The sequence below is a fragment of the Sycon ciliatum genome, chromosome 4 (genome assembly GCF_964019385.1).
Source record: "Sycon ciliatum chromosome 4, ocSycCili1.1, whole genome shotgun sequence".
NCBI lineage: Eukaryota > Metazoa > Porifera > Calcarea > Leucosolenida > Sycettidae > Sycon > Sycon ciliatum.
In genome coordinates, this window is record NC_088646.1 from 23,254,406 (window position 1) to 23,271,503 (window position 17,098).

At 46.1% G+C, this 17,098-nt stretch overlaps 1 protein-coding gene across 1 annotated transcript; it reads right to left on the bottom strand.

Moving 5' to 3' along the window:
* Positions 1-1,290: 1,290 nt before the first annotated feature.
* Positions 1,291-10,684, bottom strand: LOC135815106 (tyrosinase-like). The gene is made up of 2 exons (XM_065328352.1): positions 8,557-10,684; positions 1,291-1,931 (listed from the first exon to the last, which is right to left on the bottom strand). Exons 1-2 carry the CDS (start codon positions 10,202-10,204, stop codon positions 1,783-1,785), a joined length of 1,797 nt encoding a protein of 598 aa, XP_065184424.1. The 5' UTR covers positions 10,205-10,684; the 3' UTR covers positions 1,291-1,782.
* Between the last annotated feature and the right edge of the window lie 6,414 nt (positions 10,685-17,098).

A 17,098-nucleotide genomic window follows, 5' to 3' on the forward strand; every position in this document is an offset into this window, starting at 1 on the left:
AACAGAGTTAGAGCTTTTTTCGTCTTTTTTCTTTGATTCATAGCCTGTTTGCTCCCTCACTGGAGCTCGCGCTATTCCGCCGACATGACTTGACACTTGACTGACTCACGACTGCCATCCAGAGAACACACATTGACGATAACCCACGCCAGGAAACCTTGCCAACCACTGCGGAGTGAATGTCGAGCCTGACGGCCATAAATTAAGACGTTCTCAACTGGAGTTTGTCGGTCCACACTTGGAATCTTTGCGGATTGCGTCGTGCTGCCGAGATGAACTTGGTTGGTCTTTTAAAAAAGTAATAGTTGAGTGATAACTGGATTGCCACCAGTCAGCCAGGGCTTGCCTAGCATGATGTCGTAGCGGCTTAGCGGGAAGACGGTGGCTCGCCGTCCGTTCACCTTGCCCTCAATCCTCAGCAGCTCATATTAATTTTTATCAATTTATTGTGACATGCCCTCCCAGCTGATATTCGCTCTTGCTCCTCTTGTTTGCAGTTTTGTCACGCTCTTCGCATTCACATAGGGTACTCTGTGAGAGGGCCTTAGGCCTGTGGGGATTTCCCTATTCAAAATTAATAATAATAATAATAATAATTAGACTCGGTTGGCGAGCCAAGGATTATTTGTTAAGAAGAAAAGAGGATCAAAGAGCTACAAGTTACGCTATAATATCCACTAACACCATCAGTAACTTTGCAATCAGCTCATGCGATAACATTGCACGACACACACCAATGGTACTGACGTTCTACACCTAACTGGCAATCAGCTCTAGCACGTCTCAGATGATCTTCTGCATAGAACCAAATGGCATTCCTTCTGCAATGACTCATTCTGCTGCCCGCACACCTACTCTTGACCTTTCTTCTTCTCTCTGCTGAGCGTTGCCATGACCATTGCTGTTGCAGCACTTATGCTGTCTGCCTATAAAAGCTACTGCTCACGACTCTCCAAGTCTTCTCTTCAGTTAGATTTAGAGTTAAAGTTCAACCTTCAATCCAGTCTTTTTTTCAGTAATAATAAACAACAGTGTGTTCACTGAGACCTGTGTGTATTTGCCTCCCAGAGAGACTGTGGCCCGCTAAAAAATCGGTGGCAGCGGTGGGATTCGAACGAACGCCTCCGGAGAGACTGGAGCCTCAATCCATGTGAATGACGGAGACACCTGCACATTCCTATCCCCATCCATTTTTTATTATTCTTCTTCCTTTGAACATGATTACCTCTCTAAGAAAGCTGTTAAAACGCTTTCGTACAACACTCATCAGCAATGGTCATTGTACTAATGTACATTGCAACATCAAGGAGCTATTCATATAGGGAAACAAAGTAAGATAGGTATTGTGGTTAACAACAGCACTAAATGATATCAGTGTGGCTTGTAACGGAGAAAGGAGAGTACAACCAGGATGCGGGTACATCATACGGTACATGCTCCAACAATTGAACTGTAACTCGACCTGGGACAATGTGCTAATAGTAAGAGCAATTCATTTTCACAGAGAACAATAATGGCCGAGCTTGGCCACACCAAACAACCCCGGGACGTTACTTGGACAATTTCAACACAATTACTAGTATGCTATCATTTTGTACAGACAAATTGGAAAATTCTTCATATTCAATATGTCTACGGTTTGGAATCGGAAAGAATGTGCAGCAGATTGCAGCACAATTTGAGTTGCGGCCGATAGTCCATGATAGCCTAAGCCATATTTCCTCGATATTAAATTTCAAAACTGTAGCCCAATACATCGGACCACGAACAAGTAAACAAGATTCAGAGTAATTCATAAAGTTGCGACACTAACGCTGAAACCATGCCAAGCAGACGTCCATATGCTGATTTTTCAATGGACAAAGGCAGCCTCGGAGATGCTGACGCTGATGGCGAAAGAGATGGTCTTGGCATCATTGTTGATTCATTTGCTGCAGAGGAATACATTTGTAGATGTGATAGAAGACGATTCATTGTAGCATATTTTGTTCACCTTTCGAAAGCTACACCATACATGTATATACAGTACTTAACTTCAGTTTCTTTGGTTGTATCCTTAGTTCCGTATTTTTCCCACTGATGATAGGAACGAGAAAATCGATTCTGGGTTTTCAATTATAGTTTTGTTATAAAATACACAGTAATACATGTCAAACAAGTAACGTAGTTGCGTGATGTCTGCGGCCTTCATCCTATTCATAGCTTTATTAAAACGAGAGAGCTTGGAAGCTCAGGGCCCTACGCTATGCTTTTAATGTAAAAAGGCCAGAAAATCCGATTATAAGGAGATTAAAAGGAAAAGAAGGAGCAAACCAAAAGCGGATGAAGTGAGAGAAAGATAACAATCCGCAAAAAAATCTGCAAATACTTTTGCCTAACTCATATTCAAACTGATTGAAACGTTTTTGCAATACAATGATGTAGCCAATTAAAGGGGCACTCCGGCTTCCTTTTCGACGCCGAGTTTTCGATGCCAAGACGAAGGTAGGTGAAAGAGAAGACCCCTCGAACAAGAACGAGTCTCCAGAAGCGATCGAGTCGAGCAGGAAGACGACTTTTGAATTTCGCCGAGCGGGCGCTGATGACGTAATGAGGGATTAGCTTGCCAGTGGAAATGCATCTGCGCACATACATTTCACATACTTTTTGGCCAATTTTCAATCGAAGAGGAGGTTGTTTTCTATGTTCTCTCAACGTCATGGGCGATCCCGTCTTCTATACCCTTCCAGGTACCCTCAAGGTCCTCCAGAGGAGAATTTATCTCCAGCGAAGCGTTGTTGATCCGCTAAATTCGTCTCGAGACATATTCACCCAGTGCAGTGCTGATAAATGTAGAATGTTGAATCTGTGATAATTGTCGACGATGGAGAGAGAGGTTGATAGCCGCTGTCGCAGGGAAAGTGAAGCTGCTGGAAGTAACAACGGGGAGCTTGTTAGCATCACATGTGCATCCAGACTTCAAAGCAGCTTGACGGAATCGGGGGAGTACTGACTATTTGTCTCGCCCTCAGTTTAGTGAATTTTATGACCAGAAAATTATTCGATCAGGATCCCTTCTACAAGATGTGTAGTACAGGTGATTTCTGAACTTGACGATATGGAGACCGACCAGTAGACGTACCAACAACGTGTACCTGCAGGAAATTCACCCAAGGCTATTGCTATCCTCTTCAGTGGCTGTTGTTTTTTAGTAAAAATATGTTCACTTCTCTCAACATACTCCTGCATGGCAGGAAGAAGGTGCGCTATGGAATTCAACGCCACAATCTTCGCCCAGCTGTGGATGAAACATGGTCAAGTCATGGCAGTACATATACTTGAAACAGATGAGAAATTGAAGTTCATTTGTGATGGGAAGTTTGACAGCCCCAGTGACCGAGTCAAGCATTGTCTTTTGCCGTGGCACAAATTGCTGAAGAATCCGAGATGGTCTTGGAACTATGCACATGGATACTACCAGAAATAATGGTGGCATGAAACATGGTGGAATGGGACAGCTCACGGAGAATACTGGAATAGCTCAAGCATCTCTAAGTGATTGTAAATCCTGTTCTGGCTGATAGCTTCAGCCTGCTGCGCCCGTCCATGTACAATGATGGGAGCATGCATTTCTGTTTTCTACACATTTGCCGGCTACTGTACTGTGGTATTACAGTTGCAGGTCCCTTATATAAAAAATATGTTCAACCCCCTCCCACATACCCACATTATAAATATGAACTGACAATTTCACTGTTCGACTCGCAGGCGGCTAGAGAGCAAAGGATTAATTTATAGCAAAGAAAAGGACCAGGGAACTACAAGTAAATTAGTTACGCTATAATGTCCACGAACAATTTCACTGTATTTGAAATAATTTTGTTTGATACCCTGAAACTCTGAAACTTTGGAGCACTGTGGATTATATGTGGATACATTTATGGAAGGAAAAGTGGAATAATTTCTAACACATTGTTCAAATAATTATAGCACTGAATTGTTGAGATTGTGAGCACATTCCAATCAGCACTCTACATATTTATATAAGCGGTGGCAATCGTTAGGAATAGGTCGTGAGTTGTCAGAGTGCTCCAGTATATGAGAGAATGTTTTGTTCGTCTAATCGTCGGCTCGTTTGAAGCCAGAGTTGTTTGAACTTGTTTCAGTCGACTTGATTCTAGATACTAGTAGTAGTCTAAGGAGTACTATGAAGTACACACCACACGTAGTCCGTGAGGTATCTCGTGAGAATTCTGTCGGTACACATCAGGTATCAGCTTGGAAAGATGGATCCTCTCTGTTTCTTGAAAGCCTGTATAATTGGACTGTGGCTCCAGCGATTCCCTTCCCAGAGCAGATACCATCCCAATACGGTCAATGCATATTAGACAGACCTGTATGCACAACAGAAATAGTGGAGAGAAATCTCTCAGCTCATGAACACATCAGTGAAGTTTGAACTGCCGTTGTTTGTGGCCATCAGTATAAACCTATCGACTATAAGAATAATGTGCAAACAAACTTCTATAACCACAGCTGGGGCCATGGAATTATAAACTTAGGGAACTGCCAATTCTGGTCTGAGTTGCGTTCGAGGCCTGCAATTCATGATGGCTATCGTATGTTGCATTGACCAGAGATCATATTATAAAACTTCCATGCCACATTGAAACACGCACCACTTTGAGTACTTAGGTATCCCCCACGAAATGGGCATTCGTTCTCGGGGTGGCAGGCGTCACTATTCGTTATGCCTGGATCAGATTTCATTGACCCCAACTGTCATGAAGAATCATTTTTACTTTGACTGGATTTCAGTACAAGTTGTAGAACTGCAGAATCAATTTCGTTGTATTTGGGCAACCATTTCACTACAAACGCTCTATTGGGAAAATAGAATATTTTTATAAAATACATGTCCAAAGTCCACATCTACCCAAATCGGAATACTTGATCACGTATTCAGTACTACACGGAATGTTTAGAAAACGCCAGGGAATAGGAATTTGCTAACGAGAACTCCAGGCCAGGGTACTAGCATACGAACAAAACAAGATAAGAACTCACCAGTGTACTTGTAGTAATTCATGTCGGTGTAATATTCACGATAAGCAACGAGGCACCCTCCGATTTGGTCAAGCTGCTTTGAAGTCTGGTTGTTCAGGTGATACAAACGGGCTCCCCGTTGTTACTTCCAGCAGCTTCACTCTCCCTGCGACAGCGACTATCAGCCTCTCTCTCCATCGTCAACAATTATCACAGATTCAACATTCTACATTTATCAGCACTGCACTGGGTGAATATGTCTCGAGACGAATTTAGCGGATCAACAACGCTTCGCTGGAGATAAATTCTCCTCTGGAGGACCTTGAGGGTACCTGGAAGGGTATAGAAGACGGGATCGCTCACGACGTTGAGAGAACATAGAAAACAACCTCCTCTTCGATTGAAAATTGGCCAAAGAGTATGTGAAATGTATGTGCGCAGATGCATTTCCACTGGCAAGCTAATCCCTCATTACGTCATCAGCGCTCGCTCGGCGAAATTCAAAAGTCGTCTTCCTCCTCGACTCGATCGCTTCTGGAGACTCGTTCTTGTTCGAGGGGTCTTCTCTTTCACCTACCTTCGTCTTGGCATCGAAAACTCGGCGTCGAAAATGAAGCCGGAGTGCCCCTTTAACGGAAAAAAAACATTTCCATCAGTTCTAGTAACATGAACGATGAGCTAGGCAAAAAATGTCTTGATGTCTGTCCTGACGTTTTCTGGGACCGGCGCTGACTCTGCCGATCACGGGCGTTCTGGCCTCGACGGGATCTCTCTTCCGACGTTTCCTGTGACCGGCGCTAAATCGCCCGTTCACGCTTATTTTGGAGTCGACGAGATGTCTGTCCTGACGTTTCCTGTGACCGGCGCTGACTCTGCCGATCACGGGCGTTCTGGACTCGACGGTATCTCTCTTCCGACGTTTCCTGTGACCGGCGCTGAATCGCCCGTTCACGCTTATTTTGGAGTCGATTCTGCGTCTGTCCTGACGTTTCCTGGGACCGGCGCTGACTCTGCCGATCACGGGCGTTCTGGACTTGACGGTATCTCTCTTCCGACGTTTCCTGTGACCGGCGCTGAATCGCCCGTTCACGCTTATTTTGGAGTCGATTCTGCGTCTGTCCTGACGTTTCCTGTGACCGGCGCTGACTCTGCCGATCACGGGCGTTCTGGAGTCGACAGGATCTCTCTTCCGACGTTTCCTGTGACCGGCGCTGAATCGTCCGTTCACTTTGGAGACGACAGTATCTCTCTTCCAAAGTATCTCTCTTCTAAAGTCTGTTTTTGCTGATTCATCCTATCACCTATTCCGCAACTAGCGTCCATTCTAATTTTATTTCCTCCTCGTCTCCCTATTAATTTTCTTTCCAAATCTCCCTCTATATCAGGGAGTCATATACATAATACGACGAATATTGTGGCCAGCTGTTTGTGGCCAGCTGTTATGTATAATCCTGTAGAACCTTTGTAGTCACAGATACGGGACAGATACGGTAGCTCCAGGCGTGACACAAGCACACAAACAAACAAACACCAAATCACAGATATTTTTTTATTGGAGAGATACGGTAGCTCCAGGCGTGACACAAACACACACACAAACAAACAAACACCAAATCACAGATACGGGACAGAGACGGGACAGATACGGTAGCTCCAGGCGTGACACAAACACACAAACACACAAACACCAAAGTAAAGCTGTGTGGACCCTGGCTAGCGCCAGACGTTACTGAAGTAACGTCTTCTGCATAGCTACGGGAATTATTATCTCCACGTAGATTATTTATACATGTACCCGCAAAATCCCGCCAAAGCGCCCCTACCTCCTCGACGCTTCAGGTGGGGAGGGGCGGATGGGCGAGTCCTACTTGCCGCATTCAGTGCTACATGAAAAAGTACTCACCCTACGAAAACTGTTCGTGCATCTCGTACACCGACCAAAGGTCAAGAGCCAGGAGTCGTACAGACCCGACAAAATGCAGGGTTTGTGCGATCCCTGGTCAGGAGGGTGGACACTGTTGCGTACATTTCCAACGGGGTCGAGCACGCGTCTGCAGTGCAGCACAGCATCACAGACTGCGACAGAGTCATACCAGGATACAATCAATCACGTCCCTGACAAGAAGTCAGGGAGGGGCGGATGGGAGAGACGGGGCGCTCTGGCAGGATTTTACGGTATATGTGTAATATTATTATAATTATATTGACCTTTGATAAATACCCACACTCATTAGTGACCACACCATCAACAGTATCAAATTCAAATAAATTTTCTTTGACTCAATAAATACCACTGCACTTTTCCATGTAGCACTCCACTTTTCCCTAAAAAGGAGTATTTTATAAACAGTATTTATTGGCCTTAGTGGTATTTTATAAACAGTATTTATTGGCTTTTGACCCAATAAATTAATACTGTTTATAAAATACCACTAGGGCCAATAAATACTGTTTATAAAATACTCCTTTTTAGGGAAAGTGAAGGTCAACATATGTATAATAAATGTAGAGCCGAAGGATTTATTGCAATTACATACCAGGATAAAAACCGAGGTCCGCCGAGGTTTTTATAACTGGTATGTAATTGCAATAAATCATGAGGCTATTGCATGTACATGTACATGTACATATATTATACACAATTATTCATGATGTTGGCCTTCCCTTTCCCTAAAAAGGAGTATTTTATAAACAGTATTTATTGGCTCAAAAGCCAATAAATACTGTTTATAAAATACTCCTTGTTAGGGAAAGTGCAGTGCTACATGGAAAGGTGCAGTGGTATGTATTGAGTCAAAGCAAAATTATTGAAATTTGATACTGTTGATGGCATGGTCACTAATGAGTGTGAGTATTAATCAAAGGTCAGTATACAACCGTGTGTAAGAGGTGTTTGCCACTACAAGCCATGTCATAAGCAGAGAAGGAAGGAGGATCTACAGTGAATGACAAAAAGCATGCAGTCATGTTATGAATACCCTAAATTTCCATCCCGCTGTATATTACCTAATGTACACAACCAACTGCATGCAAGATTGATTGAACATACGGTCGACTCGTACATGTACATTCGATTGGGCATTTTTGAACGATCTTGACTCGAACAATGATTGGTGGATGGTGAATGCGAATCAGTAATTGATGGCCGGGTGACAGTTGTTAACAGTGGAGAGTCCAGGCGAAAATATATCCCCGCCACTCTTCCCTCCAGGCTACATTCTGTGACATCTGACTTTTCACATATCTGATTCTTAGTCCTATCACTCGCTCCGAGGGTGGGGGTGGTGGGGTGGGTGGAGGCGATCCAAGTCTCCCCTAACTGTTACTATGAATGACAACGGTCTATAATTTGCTTCAAAGAAAGAAATTTGACTATAGATTTCCCGCCAAAACAACACCATGCAAAGCATTGCAAAACCCTCTGTGGTGCAGCACATCAGAACTGGCTGTCTTGACTGGAATCTATGGAGCAACCATAAACTGATAGAGCCCCCACCGCACAGAGATAAACAAGAAATGATTTCAACTCACGGTTATTGCATTGATTGTACTCCTCGGCGGGTCGTTCAGGCTCAGTGTCCAGCAATGGTAGTGTGTCGTACACGTAGCCAAAGGCAGTACTCCGCTTCAGAAACTCCTTGTTCCGATAGACAGGGAATGAGGGAACAATGCAATCGTTCGCATTGTGTCCTGGGTCTCCACCCGACTCCGGGATGTAATGTAGCGTACCGAGTGTCTGCAGCTTGATCATGTAGCGTTCAAACATACGGTCCACCATGGAGTGATGGAGGTAGAACGCGGGATCATTAGGCGACATGGATCCGCTTGCAAACACACCTCCTGAATACAGATGAACAGCGCCATGCAGCTCTATGATGATGCTCTCGTTTGCTAAACTGCAGTAGTGTTTTCCAGGTACAGCAACACCTCCTTCCAACCCAACACGAAGGCTGGATGGACACCCTGGAAATAACTTGTGATGTGGAATATCGTAGTGGGTAATATTTAACAGTATATCCCAGGCATCACGCATACTTGGCAGCCACTTCACATTTTCAGACTGGTGCAGGTCATAGGCTCTGCGAACAAGTGGTGTCCCTACATCAAACTGCGAAGCATTGCATAGGCTTCCCGGTCCACGTTTTGGTTTTCTTCGGAGAATGTTGGGCTCAGAAAGTGGAACGGCAAAACCCGCATCGAAACAGATGACCCTAAAATCACGGAATACACCCACGAGTGAGGTTTCATTGCCGTCAAAGACGTCAGCATGAGTGAAGATATGATCACGATTCTGCCGATCCATCCAATCCCAATAGGGAGCCGCAAATGAGTCGTTTCCAGATACTCGTTGAAGTTCTGATTCGAACAACAGCATAAAATACCGGTGCCAAGTTGTGAAGCTAGGGCCATTGTGTGCAAAGTCCACCTTAGCGAGGTGGTCGTTATCAAAAGAACCTCCCGAATCTTTAGCAGCGTAATAGTGAATCCAGGCCAGAAACTCGAAGGCTGATATTCCGAACTTGAAGTCCTCTGCTGTTACATTGGATTTCAAGTGGCTTGATTTGCTAAAATTCTTCTCTGAGATGAGGACACCATAGCGACTTGGACTTTTGCTTCTATCATTCATATCTGCAATGGTTTGTTTGACATAATCACGCTCATCATCATTCAGTGCCATGTAGTTTCTACGTACCAGAGGTGTTTTGCGTTTCACACAAACACTCTCATCAGCAGTTTTCACGTAACCGAACTTACACTCCGTGCAGTCATATCCAGCCCAGTTCCCCTCACACTCACAGATTTGTGTGAACACTCGGTTAGGCCATGGGTAGCGCGATGGCTCCAACACAGGATTCTTCAGATAGTCAAGAACATCACCTTGACCATCCGGCGTTTCTACATGACAGTGTGAGCTTTCGATACGCTTACAGGCGCCACGACCTGGTCCACCACATTCCGCTCCGACGGGATTTCCCACAGTGACAACTGGGCAGCATTTCTGTTCACGGAGGTCGTTATCATTGAGGCAAGCAATGGGAAACTGAGCGCTAGTCATGCGAACCACCAGCAGAACTAGGGCGGAAGTCAGTGAAGACAGGACGAAAACGTGTCCTCGGAATCCACGTCTCGGCTGTTGCGTTTGGCGAATTACGGACACTGCCGAGTTCCAGAAGTACATTGCTGATTCAGCTAGGGACAAATGGGCTCAAAGCTGCAGTTGCACAAGGCTGCGGCACGTGAACATCAACAGCGCAGCGATTGAACTAACTTGAAGCCAAGGGAAGAAGCGAGACAGCATTGTTTAGTATAATCCTAGGCTCAAGTCCCTAAGTCGTTTCTATACTCTTCGTCATCTGCAAGACGTTGAAGAACATTGCTTTTTGACAACTGTTACGGCTCTAGGCATGTGCCCCAGAACTACAGGATCCGCAAAACACCTCGCTATAATCTTGCCCCGGTATATTCTGCTCATTCCACTCCAAACTGTGCTAACCTCTGTTTCTCTGTATGAGCCAGATGGATGGCTTCCGGCAAATAAAAAGTATTCGCACCATCTTGAAACGTATCAAGGCCAGGGCATGATCCCATCGCCGTTGCCACTTGCATGGGCTCACAGGTAGTTGGATCGGTACTGCAGGCCAGGTAATGATTAGGGGTACTAGTATGCAGTATTCGCGAGGCTACGAAGCTTCGAACGAGTTGTCAAGGGGGACGTTGGTCGGAACAGCACCTGTTGTGCATAGTCGTAGCGATCGTCACCAGAAATCTAGAACTTCTTCTTGCGGAGCACTCATCATCGTCATTGCATTATAATTGCGCTCTTCATACTCTGGCACGTGTGCCCGGATCCGGGCACACGGGACAGCTACAGTACAGGCCCACGCCATGCACACGGGGTCGGTTTTCACATAACCACCAAGCTATAATTATTTGTAGTACCACCACTCAGATCATGAAGTGTTTCCCCGCCTGTGAATGTACTGAATTACTTCTGAAGTATTCTACTACATGATCATCATCATCATGTAGACACGTAGATCTACTTCAGCATTCTGCCTTTCCATCTGTGACTCGTGTGAGGTGCTACACGACACTACCATGACTACATGCAGTCTATAGTGCTGGCAACTGAAATCCGACCCCCTGCGCGGCGCGGCGCGCCGCCCAGGGGGTCGGATTTCAGTTGCCAGCACTGTACATGCAGTCTAGCGAGGACGATGCATGCAGGTACATGTACTACTACTAGTACTACTACTACATCATGTGATTCATGTACTAGCAAGAGTACATACATGTAATCCCCGGTTATGAACTTATGTACTCTTGTTAGTGTAGTATCCCTGGCCCTACTTGTAACCAACTATTAGTATTACTTACATACGTTGTATGATACTACATGTAGTGACCTACATTGACGTCGTACATGTATTCATGCTAGCACGCGACACTGTAAATCACCTCTTGTCCCACCGGTTACTCCCAGCAACCACTTTAATACGTAGAGGATATAACCCGAGTCAGAGGGTTATACCGGCTGAATATAAATCCCGACTGCGATAGCAGGAGGGATTTATATGAGGGTACGGTATAACCCGACTACGAGGGTCATATCCTACTTATGCCAGGTACCCCTACGCATTTCCAGAACAACGAACCTATTTGGAGATCTCCTACATCATGCAGTACATGAACATCTTCTGATGGTTATCAGTTGTCAGTTGAAAGAATGGTCGAGCAAGGTCAGAAGGAGATTCCTCCGTGGATGTTTGGCATAAGATTTCCTTTCAGTACCAGTGCATATTGTAGCATCTTCATGATCTTGTCTTGAGTCGTGAGCGGTGCGGAAGTCGACTGAATTGCTGCGGTGCTGGAGTTTGTCGTTGAATCAAACTACCGTCACTAGTTAGATTACAGACTCTTTGGGAGTAAGTGTTACTATAATTATGGTACAGTGCTGATTTTCACATGCGGCATCTCATAATCAGGTTTGCTTGCAAGTAGATGCATTTGCATACACTGTTTTGTATCACATTTCAATCCAATCTATTGTAGCCTTTTCCAATCGGGTTGAAGTGCATGTACACTGGTATTATAAACTTATTTACGAAGGAGACAGTCCGTTGATGATCTTCAACTCTTCGAAGTACAATGTACATTGCTGACCCATTCGGGATACTTCGTGGTTATTCGACGTTCTTTATCCTCAGATTCAGTATAACAGAATACTCTGTAGACGAATTCCAGGTCATTCTTCTTTTCCATTGTGTACTGTTCCTCGTCAGTGTGCCGTTCTGTGTGGAGTGTACACGCGCATGTGGTGTCCGTTGTGTCTGTTTATGTATGGTCCGTGCGCTGGAGTACTGCCGCCGTACAAGTTCACTGCCTTTCAGGCAGTGAACTTGTACGGTGGCAGTGCCCTAGCGTACGTACCGTGCACCGGGATTTATATTCTATATAAATCCCGCGCGGGATTTATACTGGCCTATATAACCATGGCTAGACGAGCGCTGATTGGTTGAAAACAGGCCCTCCGTACCGTACCATGGTATAATTTGAAGTAGGACTACTCAGTACTAGACAACCCTGCCTGCAGACCGGTACGGCATGACCTGTATACATGTTGCACACATTCATGCTGTACTACACAATTACATTGATTCCTGCTGATAGCAGTGATGCACAGTTCCCCATCACTGACCCTTTTGATCACTTACGAGATTCCTTCCCTATTCATCCGTCCTACCTCGCACACAGTCAAATGGCTTTTCCAACCGCTGTCCTCTTACTTAGTCTTAGTAATCTTCCCGCCACATTAGCCAGCCTGCCATTCACATTAGTTTCCTTCATACTGTTAGATTGCATTCCTGCTACCTAATTGTTGCTCGCTACTTAGGTCCATTCTTCCTCCTACCTATTACTTTCACGTTATCTCCTTGTACGTCTTCTCCTTGCACTACTATTTCTCCCCTTGCCATGTATATGCTGTCTATGCTATATAACCCTATCTGCTCTACCAGAGATCAGTTTTGTTTTGTTTTGTTTTTAGTTTTAGTTTAGAGCAGAACAGGACAGAGAACAGAACAGAGCTGAGCAGTACTGAGCAGAGTTGAGTTTCCTCAGGGTTTTCCTCAGAGTTCTTATAGAGTCCTTCTCGGTAGATTGAACCGATTAGATTATTAATTGTACACTTTATCCTCTGGCAGATTGAGCCAAGAAACCTACTTCACAGTCTTATTGTGTGTGCCTCCATCCGACTACTCGGCTACCCACTACACTGGTGGCAGCGGTGGTTCAATTTTATAATTGCTAGATTCGAACCCACCTAGTATCTGTATTGCATTGATGACAGCGGCGCTACAGAATTGATGGCAGCGGTAAATTGTTTATTGGTGTAACCGGTACCAGCATGGCCCAACCTGATGCGTCAGTCGCCGCTACTCCTTCGCCCGCCACGTCTCCCCCTAGCCCGAAATGATGACGGACAGCATCTCTACCGATTAAGCTCCATGTCCAACGTTCACGTAAGCTAATTCCAGGTATGGCATTCTCTTTCCTGTCTTCCTTCAGTCTTTCTGTTCTCTTCAGTCTTCCTTTATGCGAGTGAGTGAATCCAGTTTAGTCCGGTAGGCGTCCGATCATGGTGAGCCACGGTCTACCTAGCTAACCTGGGACAATGTGTGTGAGAATGCCCTTGTGTACTCAGTTCGGCTTGGAACTGCGATTTGGCTGGCAGGTTGTGCCAGGGTTGTGCAGCAAGTCAACTGTGGGTTTTTTTTCTAAGGTCCTATTTGGAGGACAATATTCCCTTTTGACCCCGTGAGATGGTGAGAACCTGGTGTGCTTCTATTTTGATTTCTTATCAGTTCATTTCTTCTGTCTACTCTAAAAACGTTATCATTTCCGATATTATTTTGCCATATTCCGGTTGACGCTCTACAAGTAATACGCTATCTACTATGACGTTCTCACCGCCTCCTATGATCTGCTGCTGAGCTCCAGCTACTACTAGTGTCAGTTGTCACCCTTTCGGCCCAGCACTCTGTTCAAGATTCAAGAATACATGTACGTGAATGCAAGTTAGTTGTCCAGTCCACCTACTGATGGTGCCTTCTAGTGAGTACTGTTCATCGTACATCAGTAGTAGCAATAGGAGTGTGGTGGAATGTACAATCATGCAGTCATGTACATAGTCATTGTACATCAGATATTTCTGTAGCACAACACAGCGTGTTTACAAATAGGGCTCAAACGGTTAGTCCGATTAACCGGTTGCAGACCGGTTACGAAGAATTAACGGTTAACCGATAAAGATAACGGTTACGCAGTAACTTTTCAGTCAATTTGTCAAGTATCAGGTCGTTGCAAAGTATGCCCTAGTTGTAGCAAGACCACAGGCTTCTGCCTAATCGACATGTCAAAAGCCTTTGACAAGGTCAATCACAGCCAACTGGTCCGGGACCTATTCGATCTCGGCCTGGACAATGCCTCCCTTCGCTGGTTCTGCAGCTACTTAAGCGATCGAACCCAGCAAGTGCGCATTGGCCCCACCTACAGTGTTGCTGCTAAGTGCTCATCTGGAGTACCTCAGGGCTCGGTCCTAGGACCGATCCTGTTTAGCATGTACACCCGTGATGTCCCTGCCATAGCCCATCCTGCTCCATCTCTGCAATTTGCCGATGACATTGCCGTGCACTGCCACAGAAAATCAGTGCTAGCCACATCAGCCTGCCTATCAGGGGCCGTCACCAACGTCGCTGACTGGCTCAAGCATCGACATCTGCTTCTAAATGACAAGAAGAGCCAGGTCCTGTCAATTGTACCACAACGCAATGCGGGTCAGCATGTCGCTGTCCGCTGCAACCAGACAGAGCTTCCCCTGAGCCCAACAGCAAGGTACCTCGGCGTGACCCTTGACGCCGCTGTGAAGTGGGACCCCCATGTTGACGCGATGGCGAAGAAAGTTGTGCAGAAGATTGGAGCACTGTGGCGGTCCCGCAGATGTCTGAGCCTCAGTAGTCGCATCCAGTATGTGAGGTCAGTCATCATGCCTGACCTCCTATATGGGTCTAACGGCTTCTCTTCCTCCCTCAAGGTTTCGCAGCTTGATCGCCTTCAGGTCCTGCAGAACCGAGCGGCGAGAGCGGTATACGGTTTGCCGCCTCACACCTCGGCTCAGCCTCTGCTCGAACGGATGTCCCTGTACAGAGTTCGCGAGTGCTACACCCAGAAGCGGCTCGTCCTGGTGTGGCGCTGTGTCAATGGGAAAGCCAGCAGTGTCCTCCAGGACCTATTCTCACCATCAGCTGGCAGCACCACCCGGCGCCAGGTTTCCAGGGGCCTCACTGTCCCCTCGGCACAGTCAGCCTGGAGCCGGCAGATCTCGCCTGGCCTTTCAGGCAGCCTTGGCCTGGAACGCTCTCCCAAGGAGTGTGAGGGAGATCAAGGCTGCCCAGCAATTTAAGCTTGCCTCCATCCCCTACACCTTGCAATGAATGCTCAGTCTGACTTTTCCCGTCCACACACCACGTCATTTACTCTTCTCTGCGTGCTTGTGCGCTTATGAACTCTTTGTGTTCCCTCTGTTGACGCTTCAAAATCGCTCTATTGACACTGCAAAATCGCTCTGTTGACTCTGCAAAATTGCTTATCATCTCCCTCCCTCCCTCCTCCCCCCCCCCCCCCCTCTCTCTCTCTCTCTCTCTCTCTCTCTCTCTCTCTCTCTCTCTCTCTCTCTCTCTCTCTCTCTCTCTCTCTCTCTCTCTCTCTCCCCGTAGCTCTCTCCCTTTTGAAATTCGCTTCAATAGAATTGGGCACCATTGCCCGTTTGGCCTTGCGAAGTAAAATAAAAATCAACAACAACAAAATGCACTTTCGCAGGCTGTCGCACGCGTACGCAATTTCTGGGCTGTCAACCCGGTCATATCTGGTCTCTTCGTGTGAGAGTATGTATGAATGAGCATGCAAGAGAATATACATGTGTGCGTTTTACTGAATAGGGTACATTTTTTGAATAAGTATAGTCAAGTATACGGTTAAAAAAGAGTCCGCAGGATTGCTGTGGCTTATAGGTTATAATATGACCGTTAAACCGACCGTTAGCTTAGCGGTTGGTAGCGTACACATGAAAAACTCGAAAAAATTGAAAGTTGTTAGATCCGGTCGAGGGATAGCTCAAACGAAAGGTGTTGATCCGTAGAATACGCGTGTAAAGTTTTTTTTTGATTACGACCAACGCAACAGGAGATATACGCTCTAGAAGATTGCAATTAAATTTGAATTTTTGAAAATTTGGAGTACGCATCGGTGATTTTTCGCAATCGGAAATCCACCAATTTCGCTGTTTCCTGTGATTCTAGCCCGATTTGTTGGCAAATTCTGATAACACCATGCTTCCAGCACTCACTGGTAATGGTTTGGTCACGAGGTGTAGCCGCCTACGCGTTCGCGTACGCGACCAGCAGGCCAGCTGAGCTTGGGCAAAAAATATGTGTTTATCACCCACACGCACATCAAGCAAGTGGAAGTTGGGGTTGCCGAGCTGCTGCGGCTGGATCATATCAAGTGTTTTGTAACAGAATTTGTAATCAGCGAATTGTTTGCAACAATGCATTTATACCCGGCGGCCCCGCAAAGCGGGATTGTAGAAAATTCTGTAACAATGCTGGTAGATGGCAGGCAGTGCAAGAGATTAAGGCCAATGATCCTAACTAATGCTGCTGTGCCCTTGTGGGGCACGGCTGTGCGCAGGTAGTCAAATGACTGCTGGTCAAATGACTGCTGGGACCGGACGGTCCTGCTGTATGCTGGGGCCAATTGGCCCGGCTGCTGGACACAATGTGTCTATGCTGGGACCATGTGGTCCTAACTAATGCTGCTGTGCCCATGTGGGGCACGGCTGTGCGCAGGTAGTCAAATGACTGCTGGGACCGGACGGTCCTGCTGTATGCTGGGGCCAATTGGCCCGGCTGCTGGACACAATGTGTCTATGCTGGGACCATGTGGTCCTAACTAATGCTGCTGTGCCCATGTGGGGCACGGCTGTGCGCAGGTAGTCAAATGACTGCTGGGACCG